The following is a 19,101-nucleotide window of genomic DNA, read 5'->3' as shown; positions in this document are numbered from 1 at the left end:
TGTGTTGTTGGATTCTGATTGCTAGAATTTTGTTGAGGATTTTTGCATCTATGTTCATCAGAGATATTGGCCTGTAGTTTTCTTTTTTTGTGACATCTTTGTCAGGTTTTGGTATTAGGGTGATGGTGGCCTCATAGAATGAGTTTGGAAGTTTACCTTCCTCTGCAATTTTCTGGAAGAGTTTGAGTAGGATAGGTGTTAGCTCTTCTCGAAATTTTTGGTAGAATTCAGCTGTGAAGCCATCTGGACCTGGGCTTTTGTTTGCTGGAAGATTTCTGATTACAGTATCAATTTCCGTGCTTGTGATGGGTCTGTTAAGATTTTCTATTTCTTCCTGGTTCAGTTTTGGAAAATTGTACTTTTCTAAGAATTTGTCCATTTCTTCCACGTGGGATTGGTTTAAGATCACTTTGCCAATGCTCTCTGCCTGCCTGAGAAAAAGATCCCTCTTTGTCTTGTGAATAATGAGCAAGCAAGTAAACACATCCATCAGGGCTGTTTTTTAGTGCCACCATCAGCCAAAGTCATGCCTTTGGGCAAATTATAAAAATATGTCATGGCTTCTCTGATGGTCCAGTGGTTCAGAATCCACCTGACAATTCAGGGAACATGGGTTCGATCCCTGGTATGGGAATATCCCATATGCCATGGGGCAGCTAAACCGAGGCACCACAATTACTGAGCCCACACACTGCAACTAGAGAAGCCTGTGAACCTAGAGTCTGTACTCTGCAACGAGAGAAGCCACCGGAATGAGAAGCCCTCGCATTGCAACTAGAGAGTAGCCCCTGCTCACCACAACTAGAAAATCGCCATGAACAACAATGAAGACTCACCATGGTCAAAAATAAAATAAATAAATATTTTTTAAAAAAATAGATGTCACCTATGGGTTAGAGGATTACCAAGGTATCTCTTCACTCCTCCTGGACTTCCAGGGCCAGGCTTCAAGGAAACATTCCCACAGCTGGCTGACCCAAGAGAAGCATGGACGAATTTACCCCCAACTCATCCTCCCTGCCAGGTCTTCATAGGCTGCCCAGGCTGCCTGCAGAACCCATCAGCCAGGGCAACCCTCCACCTGTGTGGAGAGGATGGCTGATTCTTACAACCTGCCCAAGGCTCATAGCCTTGACTCCTCTAAACCCCCCTACTTGGTGTGTAGTCTGCTGAGTGCATTTGCTCGCAAGCTCCTTTTCAATGCAAAAGAAAGTGGGGGGAAATAGCACACCATGCCGTTTGGTTAGACTTGCCAAGGGTCACACTTTCGATGAACATAGTTGGTCTTATATTCTCTTCAGGGAGATTTGATTCAGAAAAGTTTCAAAGAGGAGTCAGAGGAATTGAAGGCTGAATGGCAGTTCTGCCACTTACTATCTGAGTACGTTTTCAAACTTCAGTTTCCTCTACTTACAGAAGGGATAATAATATTAATAGTACCCACCCATGGGATTCGTGTAGAAATTGTTGTTGCTCTTCAGTCGCCAAGTTGTGTCCGACACTGTGACCCCGTGGACTGCAGCACGCCAGGCCTCCCTGTCCCTCACCATCTCCTGGAGTTTGCCCAGGTTTGTGTCCATTGAATCGGTGATGCCATACAAACATCTCATCCTCTCTCACCCTCTTCTTCTGCCTAAATGATGTAAATATATGCACTGCAGTGTGTACCCCTTTCAAGTTGTAGGCACCTAATTTTTTTCTCTTTAAACCTTACCATGATACAGTTATCTGTCTCTATAACTGAATTACCTCACTCTGGAATACATACATACACAATATATTCAACCATCTGTTCAGAATAAAATATCTCTTTGAGGGATTTTTTTTTTAATGATCTTGTTACTTAGCTGTTAAGCAAGCCATTGGCGGCAGAGGGCAGCAGTGTACATATGGTATAGATGAGCAGTAACACTTGTTTCCTTTCCAAGTCCAGAGCCAGGGTTCAACAAAAAAGTGTAAGCTGTGTGCCAAGAACACACTTTTCTTCTGCCTTCTCGAAAACTATCTTTAAAAGTCATTCTCTGGATTTACCAGCACAGTTCAGAAGACAGATTATTATTTCTCTTATCTTTTTATAATTTTGTATTTATTTGTTGAGGCTTTATAATTTGAAAGTGTCCTTGTCTTGAAAGAATATTCAAAATTGGTGCAATAGACGTTTGTTGTTTTCTATTGCACTTAACTTTCCTAATAAGTTACTGCTGTATTCTTAATTGTCACTTAATATATTTGAGAGTGACAAAAAAGATCAATTTTTGAATGTATAATAAAATAATAATGATAAATATAGGTGGCATGTGTATGTGCTCAGCTGTGTCTGACTCTTTGCAATCCGGTAGACTGTAGTATGCCAGGCTCCTCTATCCATGGAACATTCCAGGCAAGAATACTGGAGTGGGTTGCCATTTCATTCTCCATGGAATCTTCCCACTCCCAACCCAGCAATCGATCCTGCATTGGCAGGTGAATTCTTTATCACTGTGCCACCTAGGAAATCCCATAGATGCATAACTATAAGAAATCAAAACATGTGAGATAATGCTATGCAATGTTAATGATAAGCAAATATGCTAGCAATGGAACAATAACAGTTAACATTTACTGAGTGCCTGCTTTGTGCCGCACTGGGTTAAGTGCATTGCACAAATTATTACTTGATTTAATCTTCACAAAACCTCCATGATGGAAACAATCCCCATTTTACAGATAAGAAACTGAGGTTCTGAGATGGTAAGATAGTTTGAGCTTCTTTCTCTCTGTTTATGGCCTTTTAAAATAGTCCTTTTACTTAACCAACTTTTTTTGCTTGCCTTTTAGTCTAAAATTTTAATTTTTTAAAAATCCTAAATTTCTATTTTCTCCTGTCTCTCTCTCTCTTTTTTTAAGAATGTAGTAACACATTCACCACAAATGAAGACCTGCTCATAATACTACTTTCCTGAGCTGAGTCTGTGCCAACGCAAGAGCTATGGTCCCTGCAGGGCTCACTGTATCATATCTAAAAAAACTGCAAGACCATGAGGGCTTGCCTACCTCTCAGCCAGGATTTCTGACTTTACCTGTGCCTACTGAAGTGAATGCATAGTTGATAAAAAGTAATGTTTTAAAACAGGAAGAGAATCCATCTTCTCTTATGTTGTTTCGTTTTCCATCGGAGTATATACAAAAATACTTTTCAAAACAAAAACTTTGGAACTCTATGGTGCTATTATTATTGCTCTCATTTCTATTATAACCTAAAGTGGGGTTCGGCTGTTCATGGCTCAAAAGCCACCCAAGAGGCCAGTTTGATGGAAAGGAAAGTTTGCTTCATTTTGAATGCTAGCAACCAGGGTAGAGGGCAGATGTCTGTCTGAAGGCCGACAATCAGTGGGCAAGAGTTTTTATAGGCTGAGGGAGGAGGCTACATGCAGACACAGCGCAGTCAGTTCTGACCATCATCTTAAAACTGGCTGTCAGTATTCTGCCCAGAGTCATCTTGATTGTTTTAGGTACAGTTAATCTTTGGCTCAGATGGTAAAGCGTCTACCTACAGTGCGGGAGACCTGGGTTCGATCCCTGGGTCTGGAAGATCCTCTGGAGAAGGCAATGGCAACCCACTCCAGTACTCTTGCCTGGAAAATCCCATGGACGGAGGAGCGTAGTAGGCTACAGTCCATGGGGTCACAAAGAGTCGGACACAACTGAGCGACTTCACTTCACTTCAATTTTCAATCCCAGGGTTAGTTCATTCCCATTTCTTGAGGCCAGTTCTCAGAATTGTGGCAGCTTATGCCATGGTTACAGTCTGGTCATCATGTAGTTAACTTCTTCCACCTGGTGGGGGGTTTCAGTATCTATAAAGTGGCTCACAGGATATGGCTCAGAATATTGTCTATATCCATATTCTGAGCCATATCTCTTATGGCAGAAAGTGAAGAGGAACTAAAGAGCCTCTTGATGAAAGTGAAAGAGGAGAGCGAAAAAGCTGGCTTAAAACTCAATATTCAAAAACCTAAGATCATGGAATTCAGTCTCAATGGATGACTTTATTTGCTTGGGCTTCAAAGTCACTGCAGATGGTGACTGCAGCCATGAAATTAAAAGATACTTGCTCCTCAGAAAAAAAGCTATGACCAACCTAGACAGCATGTTAGAAAGCAGAGACATTACTTTGCCAACCAAGGTTTGTCTAGTCAAGGCTGTGGTTTTTCCAGTAGTCATATATGGATGTGAGAGTTGAACTATAAAGAAAGCTGGGCACCAAAGAATTGATGCTTTTGAACTGTGATGTTGGAGAAGACTCTTGAGAGTCCCTTGGACTGCAAGGAGATCCAACCAGTCCATCCTAAAGGAGATCAGTCCTGGGTGTTCATTAGAAGGATGGATGAAGCTGATGCTGAAGCTGAAACTCCAATACTTTGGCCTCCTGATGCGAAGAACCGACTCATTGGAAAAGGCTCTGATGCTGGGAAAGATTGAAGGCAGAAAGAGAAGGGGACGACAGAGGACGAGATGGTTGGAAGGCAGCACCAACTAGATAGATGTGAGTTTGAGCAAGCTCCAGGAGTTGGTGATGGACAGGGAAGCCTGGTGTGCTGCAGTCCACGGGGTCACAAAGAGTCGGACAGGACTGAGCGACTGAACTGAACTGAACTGATTGTCTATAGGCCTTGGTGAAGAACTAGAAGCACTTGACTTTGCTTAGTGACCACATAATTTGGTCTTCCTGGACTGTTTTCCTTTCTTCCTGCATGTTCTCAGTACTCTGATTAAACTTACTCTTTGGCTAAATTCCACAGACGAAAGGCAGACAGAAGACATGGTGGGCAAGGAGCATAGGGTGCTGCTCTGTTTCACTGTTGTTCTTTTTTCTCAGGCCTTACATCTCCTCCCCAGCATCTCAGAACAGCACTAATAGGTGGGTAATTCTGGGAAAATGTAGCTGACTCTCAGCTGATCTGGCATAGGTGAGTTTCCACATCTTTTCCCCCTTCTCTTTTATCTGACCTCACTGGCACTTCCTTCTCAAAACTTCTTTGGCTTCCTCTGCCTTTCTGATCTATTTCTCTCTTTCTGGTGTTTCACTTCCACGTTGCCATCGTTTCCAACTCAGTTTACGTAATGGCATCATTTTCCCAAACCAGCTCCTCTTCAAAGACTTCCCAGACTTTCCGTTCTCTTTTTTTCTCATACTTAATCAGCTGATAAGTACTTTTGTTCCTAAAACTCTTACCTGGCCACTCTGGCAGAGCTGACAGCTCGGCCCACTCAGTTCTGTTTTTCCTTACTGGTAGGATGGACAGGACAGAAAGTTGCCCTGAGTGGAATAAATGCTGATGCTGGATAAGAATTTTCCCTCTCTGCCCAACCATGCTCCCTCCTGCTGGACAACCTGCCTCATGCATTTCTGTAGTTTGATTATGTGGTTTCAAAATGCATGTGTTGAAATCTTAATGCCAGGTGTGATATTAGACAGTGGGAACTTTGGGAGGTGATTAGGTCATGATAGTAAGCCCTTATGAATGAGATTAATCCTCTTTACGAAGAAGTCAGAAAGGGGTGGGATGGGGGTGGGAGGAAGGCTCAAGAGGGAGGAGATATATGTATAGCTGTTTCACATTATTATACAGCAGAAACTAACACAGCATTGTAAAGCAATTATCCTTCAATTAAAATTTAAAAACTAAATAAAAATAAAAAATAGAGAGCTCCCAAGCCCCTTCTTCCATGCGTCGTTGTTGTTCAGATGCTCAGTTGTGTCCAACTCTTTGTGACCCCATGGACTGCAGCATGCCAGACTTCCTTGCCCTTCACTGTCTCTTGAAGTTTGCCCAAACTCATGTCTATTGAGTTGGTGAGACCATTCAACCATCTTATCCTCTGTTATCCCCTTCTCCTGCCTTCAAACTTTCTCCAGCATGAGGATATAGCTATAAGCTGGAAGAGGGCCCTCATTCAACCATGCTGGTGCCTAGTCTCAGACTTCCCGGCTCTAGCTCTATAAGACATAAATTTCTGTTGATTATAAGCTGCCCAGTCAGTGCTACTTTGTTATAGCAGCATGAACAGAATAAACTATGTATCTTAGTGATATCCAAACAATGTTGCTACTGAGCACAGCACCATGTACCTGCTCAAGAAGTAAAGTAGCCAGAGGACTCCCTGCTCTTATACCAGCCTCACCACCTGGAAGCAACTCGCCGACAGAGGACTTAGTTCCAGGACCAGGGGAAAGCAATACTTGGTTAGCTTGAGGGATTTGTTCCTGATTTGGTTGTCTGTCCTGAACCAGCAACCATAAAGGGAGCTGACTTTCCCACTGAATCCATTGTTCTGGCATACAAAGGATGGGAAATTAGAGCAGCATCTCTCAATATTCCACCTAATAATTCACCTGCAAAAGTCAGATTATTACACTTTTCAAGTGTGTGGTTTTGCTAGCTTAGAAGTCTGAGTTCTGGGAACAAAATTACTAAATTAGACACAACCATATTCCCAGAGCTAAGAGCTGCCCTTCGGCCATTTCAGGCCCCTGTGTCCCTGGATAAACTAGTAAGAAAAGAGGGTGGCCACATTCACTGGGGAGAGTAGATTGGTTATCAAGGGGAAACGAAATTCCTATTAAATTATGAAAACAATGGAAAAATATTCCTCAAACCAAGAAATTCTGCAGGGACCCCATTTCATGCCCTGTCAAGTGATAAAAATCAATGGAAGACTGTGAGAACCAATGTAACAAGGACCTTCCTAAGATTCAAACCCTTTAGGAGTAAAGGTTTGGGTTACACTCTGAACAAAGAATCCTAACCTGATGATAGTACTTTGGCCATCTCATGCGAAGAGTTGACTCATTGGAAAAGACTTTGATGCTGGGAGGGATTGGGGGCAGGAGGAGAAGGGGACGACAGAGGATGAGATGGCTGGATAGCATCACTGACTCAATGGACGTGAGTCTGAGTGAACTCCAGGAGTTGGTGATGGACAGGGAGGCCTGGCGTGCTGCGATTCATGGGGTTGCAAAGAGTTGGACATGACTGAGCGACTGAACTGAACTGAACTGAACCTGATGATGGGCTGGCTGAAGACAAAGCCAACACAGAATGGGTGGTGGAGTAACAAAGATACAAGAAACAAACAAACAAAAAAGTGGTGCAGAAATGAACACTGTTGTGCTTAACATATTCCTTCTCTCCATTTTAAGTTGTATTTTTACTTTTTCTCTCCTGTTTCTCTCCTACTTTACATGGGGCTTAATTTTCTCCACATGTTATAGTATAACAATCAAGACTATAATTAAACTAAAGGGGGAAATGTCAATGCCCAGAGGGGAGTGCTGCAACTGAAGACATTTGGGGTCTCTGTTTCAGGCGGGAAATTGTATTCTTATTGGCATGAGCGAAGGTTTCATTGCAATAATGGGTGCTTTTTTTGTTGCTGTTGCTATGATTTGAGAGTTTCTGAGTGAAGAAGGAAAGTCTTGGGTGTCCAGTAATCAAAGCTGTTGTTGCTGGCAAGAACCGGATATTGATTCCAGCAAGGGCTTTCTAAGCCCCTTGTGTTGATTGTATCAGGCTTTGTTGCAAGCTGAGGGCTGAGACACCCATGACTACACTTCCCAGACATCCTTCTAGCTTAGGTTTCCCACGTGACCTTGCCACTTGAGCCGTCTATTTAAAAAAAAGGCGGGGGGGGGGGGGGCGGGGGGCGGGAGGGGAGCGGAGGTAGGAAGAAGTGCTTAAACCCAGGTCTGGGCTATGTTCTCAGCTACAATGGAAAGTTCAGAGAGATGAAAGTTCAGAGAGATGAAAGTCAGAAAGATGGGAGTTTGAATCCCTTCTCTGCTACAAAATGCTACAAAATGTCGGCAATCTCCTGACCTTCTCAACATCCAATGTGTATAATGATAACCCCTCCCTGGGAAAATTACCGTGAGAAATAAGAGAGATCGTGTGTGTAAACCACCTAGTATAGTACCTGGCACACATCACCAAAGGCTGGTTCCTCATCTGCTAACAATTGACAGATCTGTTTGCCAGTTTGGCAACTGGTCATATCTTTTCCCCAGATACAAGAAGTGAAAAATGTGCGATATCGCAGGAAGGAAAAGCAATTATGATATTATCCAACTGGGCATAACACCAGGGGAAATATCTCTCCCGCTAGGATCTGATTTCTTTTTAGAAGTAGAAGCTTATCTGGACAAAAGCCCCCATTAGGATGTAGGGCCAATATCGCATTAAAACGTTGGACCACATCACTCGTAGTTACATAGTTTTCAGACGGTCGAACTGTACTTTTGTGCAGCCCCCAACCCCAGTGCCCTGATTCCTCTAACGTCTTAGTTCTCTCATGGAACAGGAAGTGTCATTTAATACTTAGCAATTGCCTAGAGTGTTTTTTTTTTTTTTTAATTTTAGTACTTTCCAAGTTAAAGTTCCTAAAATATGTTGTTACATGCTCTTGACTTTCATGCTAAAGCAGAACTGTTTGAATTGCTTGTTCTCAGAATTCACCCATGGCTTGAACCTGCAGAGGTGAAAAGAATAAAAATTCTGCCTGTGTTTCTTCACAGTGGAAACCACCACTTTTGAAACAACAAAGTGAAGTTACCTCTCAGGGCTGCCTGTCTTGCTGAGGCTATTGTTCTGTCAATATCTGGTCTCTGATAATCCAGAGCAGAACAAGAGAGCTATTCACTCTTAAGTAACAAGATATGCAATATATGATGCATTTTCTGTTCTAAACTGTTCAGTACTTTCCAGACCCAAGGTGAGGTGCGGAAGTTCACCTTTGAGAATGGCTTTGGAGGAGCGAAGAAATTTATTTTCTCTTTTATTTAAGTATTTCAGGAGCCTAAAGAGAGTTGCGTGTCAACTTTTTTTTTCCCCCCAGATTATATTCATTTGATGCTCCTAACATAACCAGGAATGGTAAAATGATGAATTGACATTTAGGTATATACCTCTATATGTATAGTACTTAGATATTGTTTAATAAATGTATTAATTCCACCTATTTATTAATGAGGATAAGAAGAAGTAAAGGGGAAAATAAGGAATAAAAGAGAGAAAAAGACAGATGGTTATGGGGCAGGAAAAGAGACATTAAAAATAGACAAAGAAGAGGAAAATATAGGGCATATGAACAAACCAAGAGAGATAATGTCTAAAAGATAAAATATAATAAACGGTGAGTCTAAAATAAGATATAAACACACTGCTAAATAATCTGAATTCCAATTCAGGTTTTTAGGGCAAGTGATCATAAGTGTAGGAATGAAGCTGTGTATTTTTCTTTCCTCTCTGCTTGCCAAGTCTGTATTTACTACTGTATTCCTTGTGCCTAGTACAAGGACAATAAGCCCTGTTCAACCACTGAATGAGGATGGGAATCATCACAGAATCACAGGTCAATTCCAAAGATATTGACAGGTACTAACCACCGCTCCCCACCCCAGCCCTCAACCATTGTTCAGCTTATCTTGAGTGAGTGAGTGAAGTCTCTCAGTCATGTCTGACTCTTTGCAACCCCATGGACTGTAGCCTACCAAGCTCCTATGTTTATGGGATTTTCCAGGCAATAGTACTGGAGTGGATTGCCATTTCCTTCTCCAGGGGATCTTCCCGACCCAGGGATCAAACCTGGGTCTCCTGCATTGTAGACAGATGCATTTCTCAGGGCAGTTAGGGAGAACTTTCTTCTAATAGGATAAATTCTCAGCTGACATCCCCTACCAGTTCAGCCCTTGAGACTGGACCCAGCATATCAAATCCATCTTCTACAAGAGAGCCCAGTGAAAGCTGGCTGTAAGTGTCCTTTAAGACCACCTTGAAATCCCACTGTCCAGGCCTTTCTTCCTGATAACTCTGCCTTAAGATCACTTGTGTGGATACATGCATATTGTTATTGATGTTCAGTCACTAAGTAGTGTCTGATTCTTTGCTATCCATGGACTGCAGCCTACCAGGCTCCTCCATCCATGGGATTTGCCAGGCAAGAGTACTGAAGTGGGTTGCCATTATCTCCTGGAGTTTGCTCAAATTCATGCCCATTGAGTCAGCGATGCCATCCAACCATCTCATCCTCTGTCGTCCCCTTCTCTTCCTGCCCTCAATCTTTCCCACCATCAGGGTCTTTTCCAGTAAGGTGGCATCAGGTGGCCAAACTATTGGCGCTTCAGCTTCAGCATCAGTCCTTCCAGTGAATATTCAGGGATGACTTCCTATCGGATGTACTGGTTGGATCTCCTTGATGTCCAAGAGACTCTGATCCCACAGTTCTGAAGTGAGACCAAGTACCTCTACATTTCTAAAGCTATGTGGGTGATTCCAATGTGCTTTGGGAAACCACTGGCCAGCAAATTTTCATCACTGTTCCAAAGGTGATGATGAAAAGTTTGTTCCCCCAAAAGTAGTCTGAGATACAGTATCTGTCAGGGATGATGTTTTCCCCAGTCCAGACTCCTCTCATCTGGTCCCAGGTGCACAAGCTCAGCTCCCCTCAAGGGGAACCAGCCCTGGGGGAAGTGCTACCAGGCAGGCAGGGAGCTCTGCAACCTCTGGCTCTTTCCTTCTCAATCAGAAAAATCACCAACTAGAGCAGCTTCTGTCACTGAGAATGAGAAAGCCAGGAGAAATGACTGGAGCCATGAAGTCCCTTCTTTATAATTTTCCTGAATACTTTAGATTGAGTAAAATAGCCTTAAGAAAGTTGCATCTATTTCTGTCAATATATGCATGTGAGAACAGATTTTCAACAATAACTGATAAAGATTAAATCCAGGAAGAAGTAGGATATTGTCACTTCATGTCACACCATACCAAAAATAGATGTGCAAATTGACAAGCTTGAATAAAACAAAGTGCACTCAAATAAAGTAAGAAAAACTGTCGTGTTGCTATTTATTTTCATCTATACAAATTATTTAATATATTCTTTTTAAAAAATTTTAGATATCAGCATAACTTTACTTCCTATGCTTCTTAAGATGGATTTCCCAGTATTCTGAAATTGTTCTTCCCATACTTATGGTGTGGAAACATCCTTCCTTTAATAAAATTACAGTGTATTTGTTCATCTGTTTGTTTTTGATGACTTTGCCTTGAAAAATAAAGGATTGGTAACTCTGTTCATCAACCTCCCTTCATTGTGAACGCCTCATTTCTTTTTTAAAACTGATCTAGGTAAGGGATAAATCAGAAGATTAGGGTTGACATATATATGTGGCTACATGTAAATAGATAGCTAATAAGCAACTACTATGTAACACAGGGAACTATCTCAGTACTCTGTAAAGACCTCTGTGGGAAAGAATCTTAAAAAAAAAAGTCAGTATTTGTATAAGTATGGGAGAAGGCAATGGCACCCCACTCCAGTACTCTTGCCTGGAAAATCCCATGGATGGAGGAGCCTGGTAGGCTGCAGTCCATGGGGTCTCTAAGAGCAGGATACGACTGAGCGACTTCACTTTCACTTTTCACTTTCATGCATTGGAGAAGGAAATGGCTACCCACTCCAGTGTTCTTGCCTGGAGAATCCCAGGGAAGGGGGAGCATGGTGGGCTGCCGTCTATGGGGTCGCACAGAGTCGGACACGACTGAAGCGACTTAGCAGCAGCAGCAGCAGCATTGTTGTTATTTGGAGAAGGAAATGGCAACCCACTCCAGTATTCTTCCCTGGGAAATCCCATGGACAGAGGAGCCTGACAGGCTACAGTCCGTGGGGCCGCAAAAAGTCGGACATGAATGAGCAACCGAGCATATCTATATATATATAACTGATTCACTTTGCTGTCCATCTGAAACTAACACATAACAAATCAGTTATACTCCAATAAAAATTTTTAAAAACTGATCTCTGAAACTCCAGAGTCTGGAAAAAAGGCAGCCTATGGAAAATGCCTTTCAAAGTACAAATTGTCCTCAACTTATGAGGGAGTTATGTCCCAATAAACCCATGGTAAGTTAAAATAACAGAAGTCCAAATGCTTTTATTAACACATCTAACCTACTGAACATCATAGCTTAGACTTGCCTATCTTAAACAAGCTCAAAACACTGACAATAGCCTACAACTGGGCGAAATTGTCCAACACAAAGCCCGTTTTATGAAAAAAATATTGAATGTCTCGTGTAGTTTATGGAACCCACACTGAAAGGGAAAAGCAGATCGGCAGTCTGGATCCAGAGAGGCTGTAAGTCTGTTGGTTGTTTCCCCTCATGACTGTGTGGTTGATGGGGAGCTGAGGTCACTGCTTCTGCCAAACATCATAAGAGAGGGTTGTACCACACACTTCACTAGCCCAGGAAAAAACCAAAATTCACTTTGAAGTACAGTCTCTAATAAGTGTATATCACACCATCGTAAAGTCAAAAAAATCTCAAGTCAAGCCTTTGTTAAGTCATGGACTCTCTATATTTAAACAGTATGCAAATAGACAATGTATATTACACGTATATTAAGCAATATATGAATATATGCATACACGCATGAGTTTCTCCAAAATAATTGCATCTTAAGAAGTGCCACAGATGGTTCTTGCATATGCAAACTGGGCAAAGATATACATTCTTAATAAATTTTTATTTGAGTATAATTGCTTTACAGTGTATTACTTTCTGCTGTATAGCAAAGGGGATAAGCTACATGTTTACATATATTCTCTCTTTTTTGGATTTCCTTCCTATTTAGATCACCACAGAGTATTGAGCAGAGTTCCCTGCGCTTTACAGTAGACTCTCATTAGTTACCTATTTTTATATACAGTATCAATAGTGTATACATGCCAACCCTGATCTCACAATTCATCCCATCCACTCCTTAAGATACTGCATTTTTTAAAAGGAAGTTTCTTTGCTCAAATGGATCTATAACTAGTAACACATCAAAATGACTACTGGGAGGAAGCAGGGATGCATGAATTTGAAAAAATGCTTCTCTGAAATAATGAACAAAGCAGGGAAAAGAATGTTGGATAGATGGATGGAGCTTGGATAACTGAAGGAGAAAAGGAAAGAGGATGAAAATAGAAAGACTAGAAGAAATTGGGAAGAGGAGATAATTAGATGAGGGGGAGAAAAAGGAAGTGAAATAGAAGAGACTGCATAGGTAGCAGGGAGGGGAAAAATTGCTGAGAGTTACTCTGCAAGTGAATTAAATGGTGATTTTGTCCTCAGTTTCTTCCTCTGAAAACAAGCAAATTGTTTTTTTATGATCTCCAATGTCCTCTTCAGCTCTGGCATTCTTTGTGTATCTGGAATACACAAAGAAAGAGAAAAAGAAATAAAAGAGATGAAAAGAGGTCGGCAATTCCAGAGTATTAGATCATGTGTTTTCTCACTACGGTCATTGTAACAAATTACCACGACCTTCCTGGCCTCAAACATGGTTTTTTTCTCTTATAGTTCTGGAGGTTGGAAGTCCTAAAATCTAGGCTGTCCTCCTGTGTATTCATCACGCAGCCTTTGATTCAGAGACCCAGACTCTTTCCAGCTTTTTCCCCCCCAGAACTCTATGTTTATTTTTTAAACGTTTAAAAGCATTTTTTGTTATGGTAAAAGTCACATAATATAAATAAAACATACTATTTTAATCAAGGAACTTCTCTAGAAGGAAAACAAATGAGAAGAAAAAGACCTACCAAAACAAACCCAGAACAGTTAAGAAAATGGTAGTAGGAATATGTATATATTGATAATTACCTTAAATGTAAATGGATTAAATACTCCATCCCAAACACACAGACTCTCTGAATGGATACAAAACCAAGACCCATTTATATACTGCCTACAGAAGACCTACTTCAGACCTAGAAACACATACAGACTGAAAGTCAGGGGATGGAAAAAGTATTCCATGCAAATGGAAATTCATCTTTTGACTATATCTTCTACTGCTTTCGGCTTCCTAGACTTCCTTGATGATACAGTTGTCAGATTTAGCCTATGAAAGAAAGTGAAAGTTGCTCAGTCGTGTCTGACTTTGCAACCCCATAGACTTTACAGTCAGTGGAATTCTCTAGGTAATTTTGAATATCAGATAAATGGCATGTAATACTTTTAGTATCAATATGCTTCAAATTTTGCAGAAGACATGATAATGCTAAAGAAGTATGTTGCTTATCTGAAATTCAAAATTAACTGGGTATCCCCTATTTTATCTGGAAAACTTCCTTGCGGATCAGATCATATCCATTCCAACCAGCCAGAGAGGGAAAAGAGCATAGACAAGCATTCTCAAAGGGGCATTTATGGCCCAGGCCAGGATGAAAGTCTGCTCACTGATGAACAGCGTATTACTAGCTCACCTTCAGGAAAATTTCTTCCACATCACTTTGCAGCTACTCTAGCTCCTTTCTGATCTGCATCCAAATGCTAATCTGTACATAGTACCTCTCTTTTTATAATCCTCTCAAACATATTTATGTTGCCTAGGAATCCCTGCCCCTAACTTATTTCTGCAGCTTCATTTATGACTCACTTTGTACTTTTCAACTTCTTCCACACTGTCTTCCTTCAGCACCTCATATAAATCTCTGAGCCAAAATGGAATTAATAGACCTCTGTAATTGCTCAGAAAATTTGGGACCAAAAGATGAGCTAAGTGTAACATAAATTAATACCCAGGGCTATCCAAGGAGGGGCTGTGAGTAAGTATCCTACTATCTTGTAAAATCCCATATTTCTTTTCAGTTCTTTATACATTTAGAGACCAGGTCTTCAGCTGGCTCAAACAACTTTTGTTAACATCTCCAAAAAGATGAAAAGAAACTGAACATAGAATACAGTTCAGAATATGAATTTGTTTAAAGAAGGGTGGTTTTTAGGCTTCCGTTGAAGGAAAAAATGGTCTGACCCAGTTTTCAACTAGGTCATGATGTGGTAGTCTGAGTTAAATCATGAAAGGCACAAATTGCCCCAGAGGAGAGGAAGGCTTTCATGAAGTCAGTTCCTAGCTGCTCCCTTAGCTTGAGTGAAACTTGACTTTCCAGTTGAGGGAGTGTCACACCCCCAAGGAAAAGTAAACTCATGATTTTGACATCTCTCTACTTTTATTTTCCCATCCTCCTCCCAACTTTCACCAGGTTCCCATTCCTTCCTGCAATGGTTGGTTTTCCCCTGTTTTAATGACTTGGAGTGACTCAAAATGGATGGCTTTGTGGTGTTTTTCATCTTTTCCCTCCATTATTCTTTTACTTTTAGTAGAGTAAGATGCAAAGAGTCCTGAAATTTAGACAATTGTACAGTTTTTGCCCTTTTTCTTCGTCTATAACTTCACCTGCCGCATAACACAAATGATTTTTTTTTTTTTTTTTGCTCCTTTCGCCTTATTATTTCCCTTATCATTTAAACGGTTAAAGTATTAGGATTTTTCTCTTATGCCATTCTGGTTTCTTTTGTAAAGGTTTTTCCACTACTTGGTTTTGTCGATCTTTGAAATTTGAGCCTCCTTGGTTCTCTATAAATGTTTGTTCTTCTAAAAATAAGCCTCATTTTATTTTTGCCTTACAAACTTTTACCTTTCACATTCCCATCAGACATTTCTGATCAATTTCTCTCTTTTTTTCTGTTAAAACTCTGTTTGAGGGAGTTGAGGATGGACATGTACACAGCACAACCAACAAGGACTTACTGTATAGCACAGGGAACTCAACTCAAGGTTATGTGGCTGCCTGGGTAGTGGAGTTTGGGGGAGAATGGATACATGTCCACGTATAGTTGAGTCTCTCTGCTGTGCTTCTGAAACTATCCCAACATTGTTAATCAGCTATATGCCAATATAAAATTAAAACTTTAATAAATGAAAATTAAAATTTTTTTTCCTAACTTCTCTCATTTATTTTTCCCTTCCTTCACCTGAGAGGGAAATGGTCTTCATAACTCAGTGTCTTGGATCTGCTCTGTCTCCTTCTTCCCTTTTTCCACTCTCGCTCATGCCCATGTTTTTAGATCTTATGTCTTTACTATCTTTCCTCTCTAACTCCCTCCTAACTCATCCCCTCTACTCGCTTCTCCTTTCTGTCTATGCTTCGGTTTTCTAAGTTTTCCTTAGTTTCTTCTTCTTTTCTTAAGGGACTTCCTATTTTTGCTTCCTAGCAAAAATGTCCTCACTAGCATCAAAACAAACAACCCACTCAAAAAATGGGCAGAAGGCTTGAATAGACATTTCTCCAACGAGGACACACAGACGGCCAGTAGACACATGAGAAGATATTCAGCATCATTGGTTATTGGGGAAATACAGGTGAGATGTTGCCTCATACTGGTCAGAACAAGTATCATCAAAAAATCCACAAACAACAAATGCTGGAGAAGGTGTGAAGGGAGAGTGGGGGGCCCTCCTGTAGTGTTGGTGAAAATGTAGATTGGTGCAGCCACTGTGGAGAACAGTATTGAGGTTCTTTAAAAGACTAGAAGTGGAGCTTTCCCTGCAGCCCTGCACCTAGGCGTATATCCAGAGAAAAACATGTTCCGAAAAGATACATGCACCCGGGTGTCCATTGCAACCCTGTTTGCAGTGGCCAAGATATGGAGGCCACCTAGATGTCTACAGACAGAGGAATGGATGAGCAAGATGTGGTACCTATATACAGTGGAATGTTACTCAGCCATTAGAAAGAATGAAATAATGCCATTTGCAGCGATGTGGATGGACCTAGAGAATGGCATGCTGAGTGAAGTAAGTCAGGCAGAGAAGGAGAAACATCCTTTGACACCCCTTATATGTGGAATCTAGAAAGAAATGATACAAATGAACTTACTTACAAAACAGAAAGAAATTCAGACTTCTAAAACGAACTTATGGTTGCCCTGGGGAGAAGGAATAGTTAGGGAGTTTGGGAAGGACATGTACACACTGCTATATTTTAAATGGATAACCAACAAAGACCCGTTGCACAGCACAAGGAACTCTGCTCAATGTTGTGTGGCAGCCTGGGTGGGAGGGGAGTTTGGGGGAGAATAGATACATGTAAATGTATGGCTGAGGTCCTTCACTGTTCATCTGAAACTACCACAACATTGTTAATTGGCTATACCCCAATACAAAATACAAAGTTTAAAGTTTGGAGGAAAAACAAACAAACAAAAACCCTCCAGTAAATCTAGACATGAACAGGACTTCTCCTGGCCTCTGAGACCTGCCTCACCAGCCCATTCTTCACAGCCTCACACAGAAACCTGGCATCTGGCCACCAAGACTACATGCTCACTCTCCTGAGCCAGTCTTACTCCGCCTAAAATGCTTTCCTGCTTTTCGTGCTTAGCCTCCACCATTCATCCAAGATTTTTCTGTCACCTTCCCCCTGACCTTCCTAGACCAGTCAGTCACATGTCTTCTATGCTTCTATCACTTCATGGGTTTACCTCCTGATCAATCAAAATTCAGCCATTTGAATTTTGGTTCAGTTTAGTTCAATTGCTCAGTTGTGTCCAACTCTTTGCGACCCCATCGACTGCAGCACACCAGGCCTCCCTGTCCATCACCAACTCCTGGAGCTTATTCAAACTCATGTCCATCGAGTCAGTGATGCCATCCAACCATCTCATCCTCTGTCGTCCCCTTCTCCTCCCACCTTCAATCGTTCCCAGGGTCAGGGTCTTTTCAAATGAGTCAGTTCATCACATCAGGTGGCCAAAGTAATGGAGTTTCAGCTTCAGCATCAGTCCTTCCAATGAATAGTCAGGACTGATTTCCTTAAAGATGGACTGGTTGGATCTCCTTGCCATCCAAGGGATTCTCAAGAGTCTTCTCCAACACCACAGTTCAAAAGCATCAGTTCTTCAGTGCTCAGCTTTCTTTGCAGTCCAACTCTCATATCCATATATGACTACTGGAAAAACCATAGCTTTGACTAGACAGACCTCTGTTGGCAAAGTAATGTCTCTGCTTTTCAATATGCTGTCTAGGTTGGTCATAACTTGAATTTCAGTAATTAAAGATGAATTTAACCTTTAAAAATTCACATATAACAACATACGAAAGGGATGCATAAAACAAACATACAGACGCTGTAGGTTAACTCCTGAGCTCCGGTCACCCTGTCCCACCCCACCCCACCCGCCCCCAACCCCCCAAGAGATGAACGATGCCCAAGATCCGGCCACAGTCCCTGGAGCTGATACCCAAGTGAAGCTGAGGGGCTGGAGCCGTCAAGGTGAGGGTGATGAGTCTTCCCATCTCCGCCAACACCAAGAGCTCCAGGCCTTTCTCCACCTTCTGGAGCACAGTTTCCTCCAGGATTTCCTCTCCAAAGATCCCTGTTTCCAGATTTCAGACAAGTATCTCCTGGCCATGGTGCTGGTCTACTTCCAGCGTGCCAACCTGCAGCTCAGCGAGTACACCCACAGCAATCTGTTCCTGGCACTGTACCTTGCAAATGACATGGAGGAAGACCTGGAGGACCCCAAAAGCGTGATTTTTCTGTGGGCCCTGGGCCAAGATTGGCATCACCAAGTATCAGACTTCCTGCATCAGAGGGACAAGCTGTGGGCACGGATGGGCTTCAGGGCTGTTGTGAGACGCCAGAGCTGCGAGGAGGTCATGGCCAAGGAGCCGACCCACTGGGCCTGGACTCGGGAGCGGCACCCCCACCATGGCAGGGCTCAAAGGAGCTACCCAAAGGCCCAGATCCCCCTCCCCCGGGGTCCTGGCCTCTCACCACCCCACTGCCCTCTCTGTGCCTTGCCCCCTCGCCGCAGCCTGTGCTGCCACCGCCCCCGCCCCTTGCCTGTCTTATCCAAGTGCCTTTCCTACAATGTTGAGTGGCACCGCCCTTCATTCCAAGCTTGGCCCTGGAGTAGGGGCTTCCTCATTGTCCTGCCCACCCAGCTGCTACTGGAGCCAGGCACCTATACCCTCCACATCTTCTCTAAGCTGCTGCTGTGCCCTCGGCGCTGATACTCGCAGGGTGAAGAACAGCCCATCTGCTTGCCTGCTGGCCCAGTGCTCTACTGACTGTGGCCCCTCCAGCCTCCTGTCTGCTTGGCCTCAGGCTGGCAGGGCTGCTCACGCCTCCTGCCCCTTTCTCCCAACCTGCAACTTGTACCCACTCTGACCTGACTCCTCTAATAAATTCATACCCACAGGACATCGGCTGTACTTAGGCCCTGGTCTGGGTCC

At 42.4% G+C, this 19,101-nt stretch overlaps 2 protein-coding genes across 2 annotated transcripts in view; one reads left to right on the top strand and one right to left on the bottom strand.

The window, feature by feature from the left end:
• Positions 1 to 19,101, bottom strand: part of DAW1 (dynein assembly factor with WD repeats 1) — a 73,314-nt gene that overhangs the window by 42,487 nt on the left and 11,726 nt on the right. The window lies entirely within an intron of this gene.
• On the top strand, positions 18,061 to 19,062 carry LOC138434230 (speedy protein C-like). The gene has a single exon (XM_069578462.2). The coding sequence runs from the start codon at positions 18,061 to 18,063 to the stop codon at positions 18,877 to 18,879; it is 819 nt and encodes a 272-aa protein (XP_069434563.1). The 3' UTR covers positions 18,880 to 19,062.

The sequence above is a fragment of the Ovis canadensis genome, chromosome 2, assembly GCF_042477335.2.
Source record: "Ovis canadensis isolate MfBH-ARS-UI-01 breed Bighorn chromosome 2, ARS-UI_OviCan_v2, whole genome shotgun sequence".
Taxonomy (NCBI): Eukaryota; Metazoa; Chordata; class Mammalia; order Artiodactyla; family Bovidae; genus Ovis; species Ovis canadensis.
The sequence above is the reverse complement of the archived record's forward strand: the minus strand, read 5'-3'. Positions and strand labels throughout refer to the sequence as shown.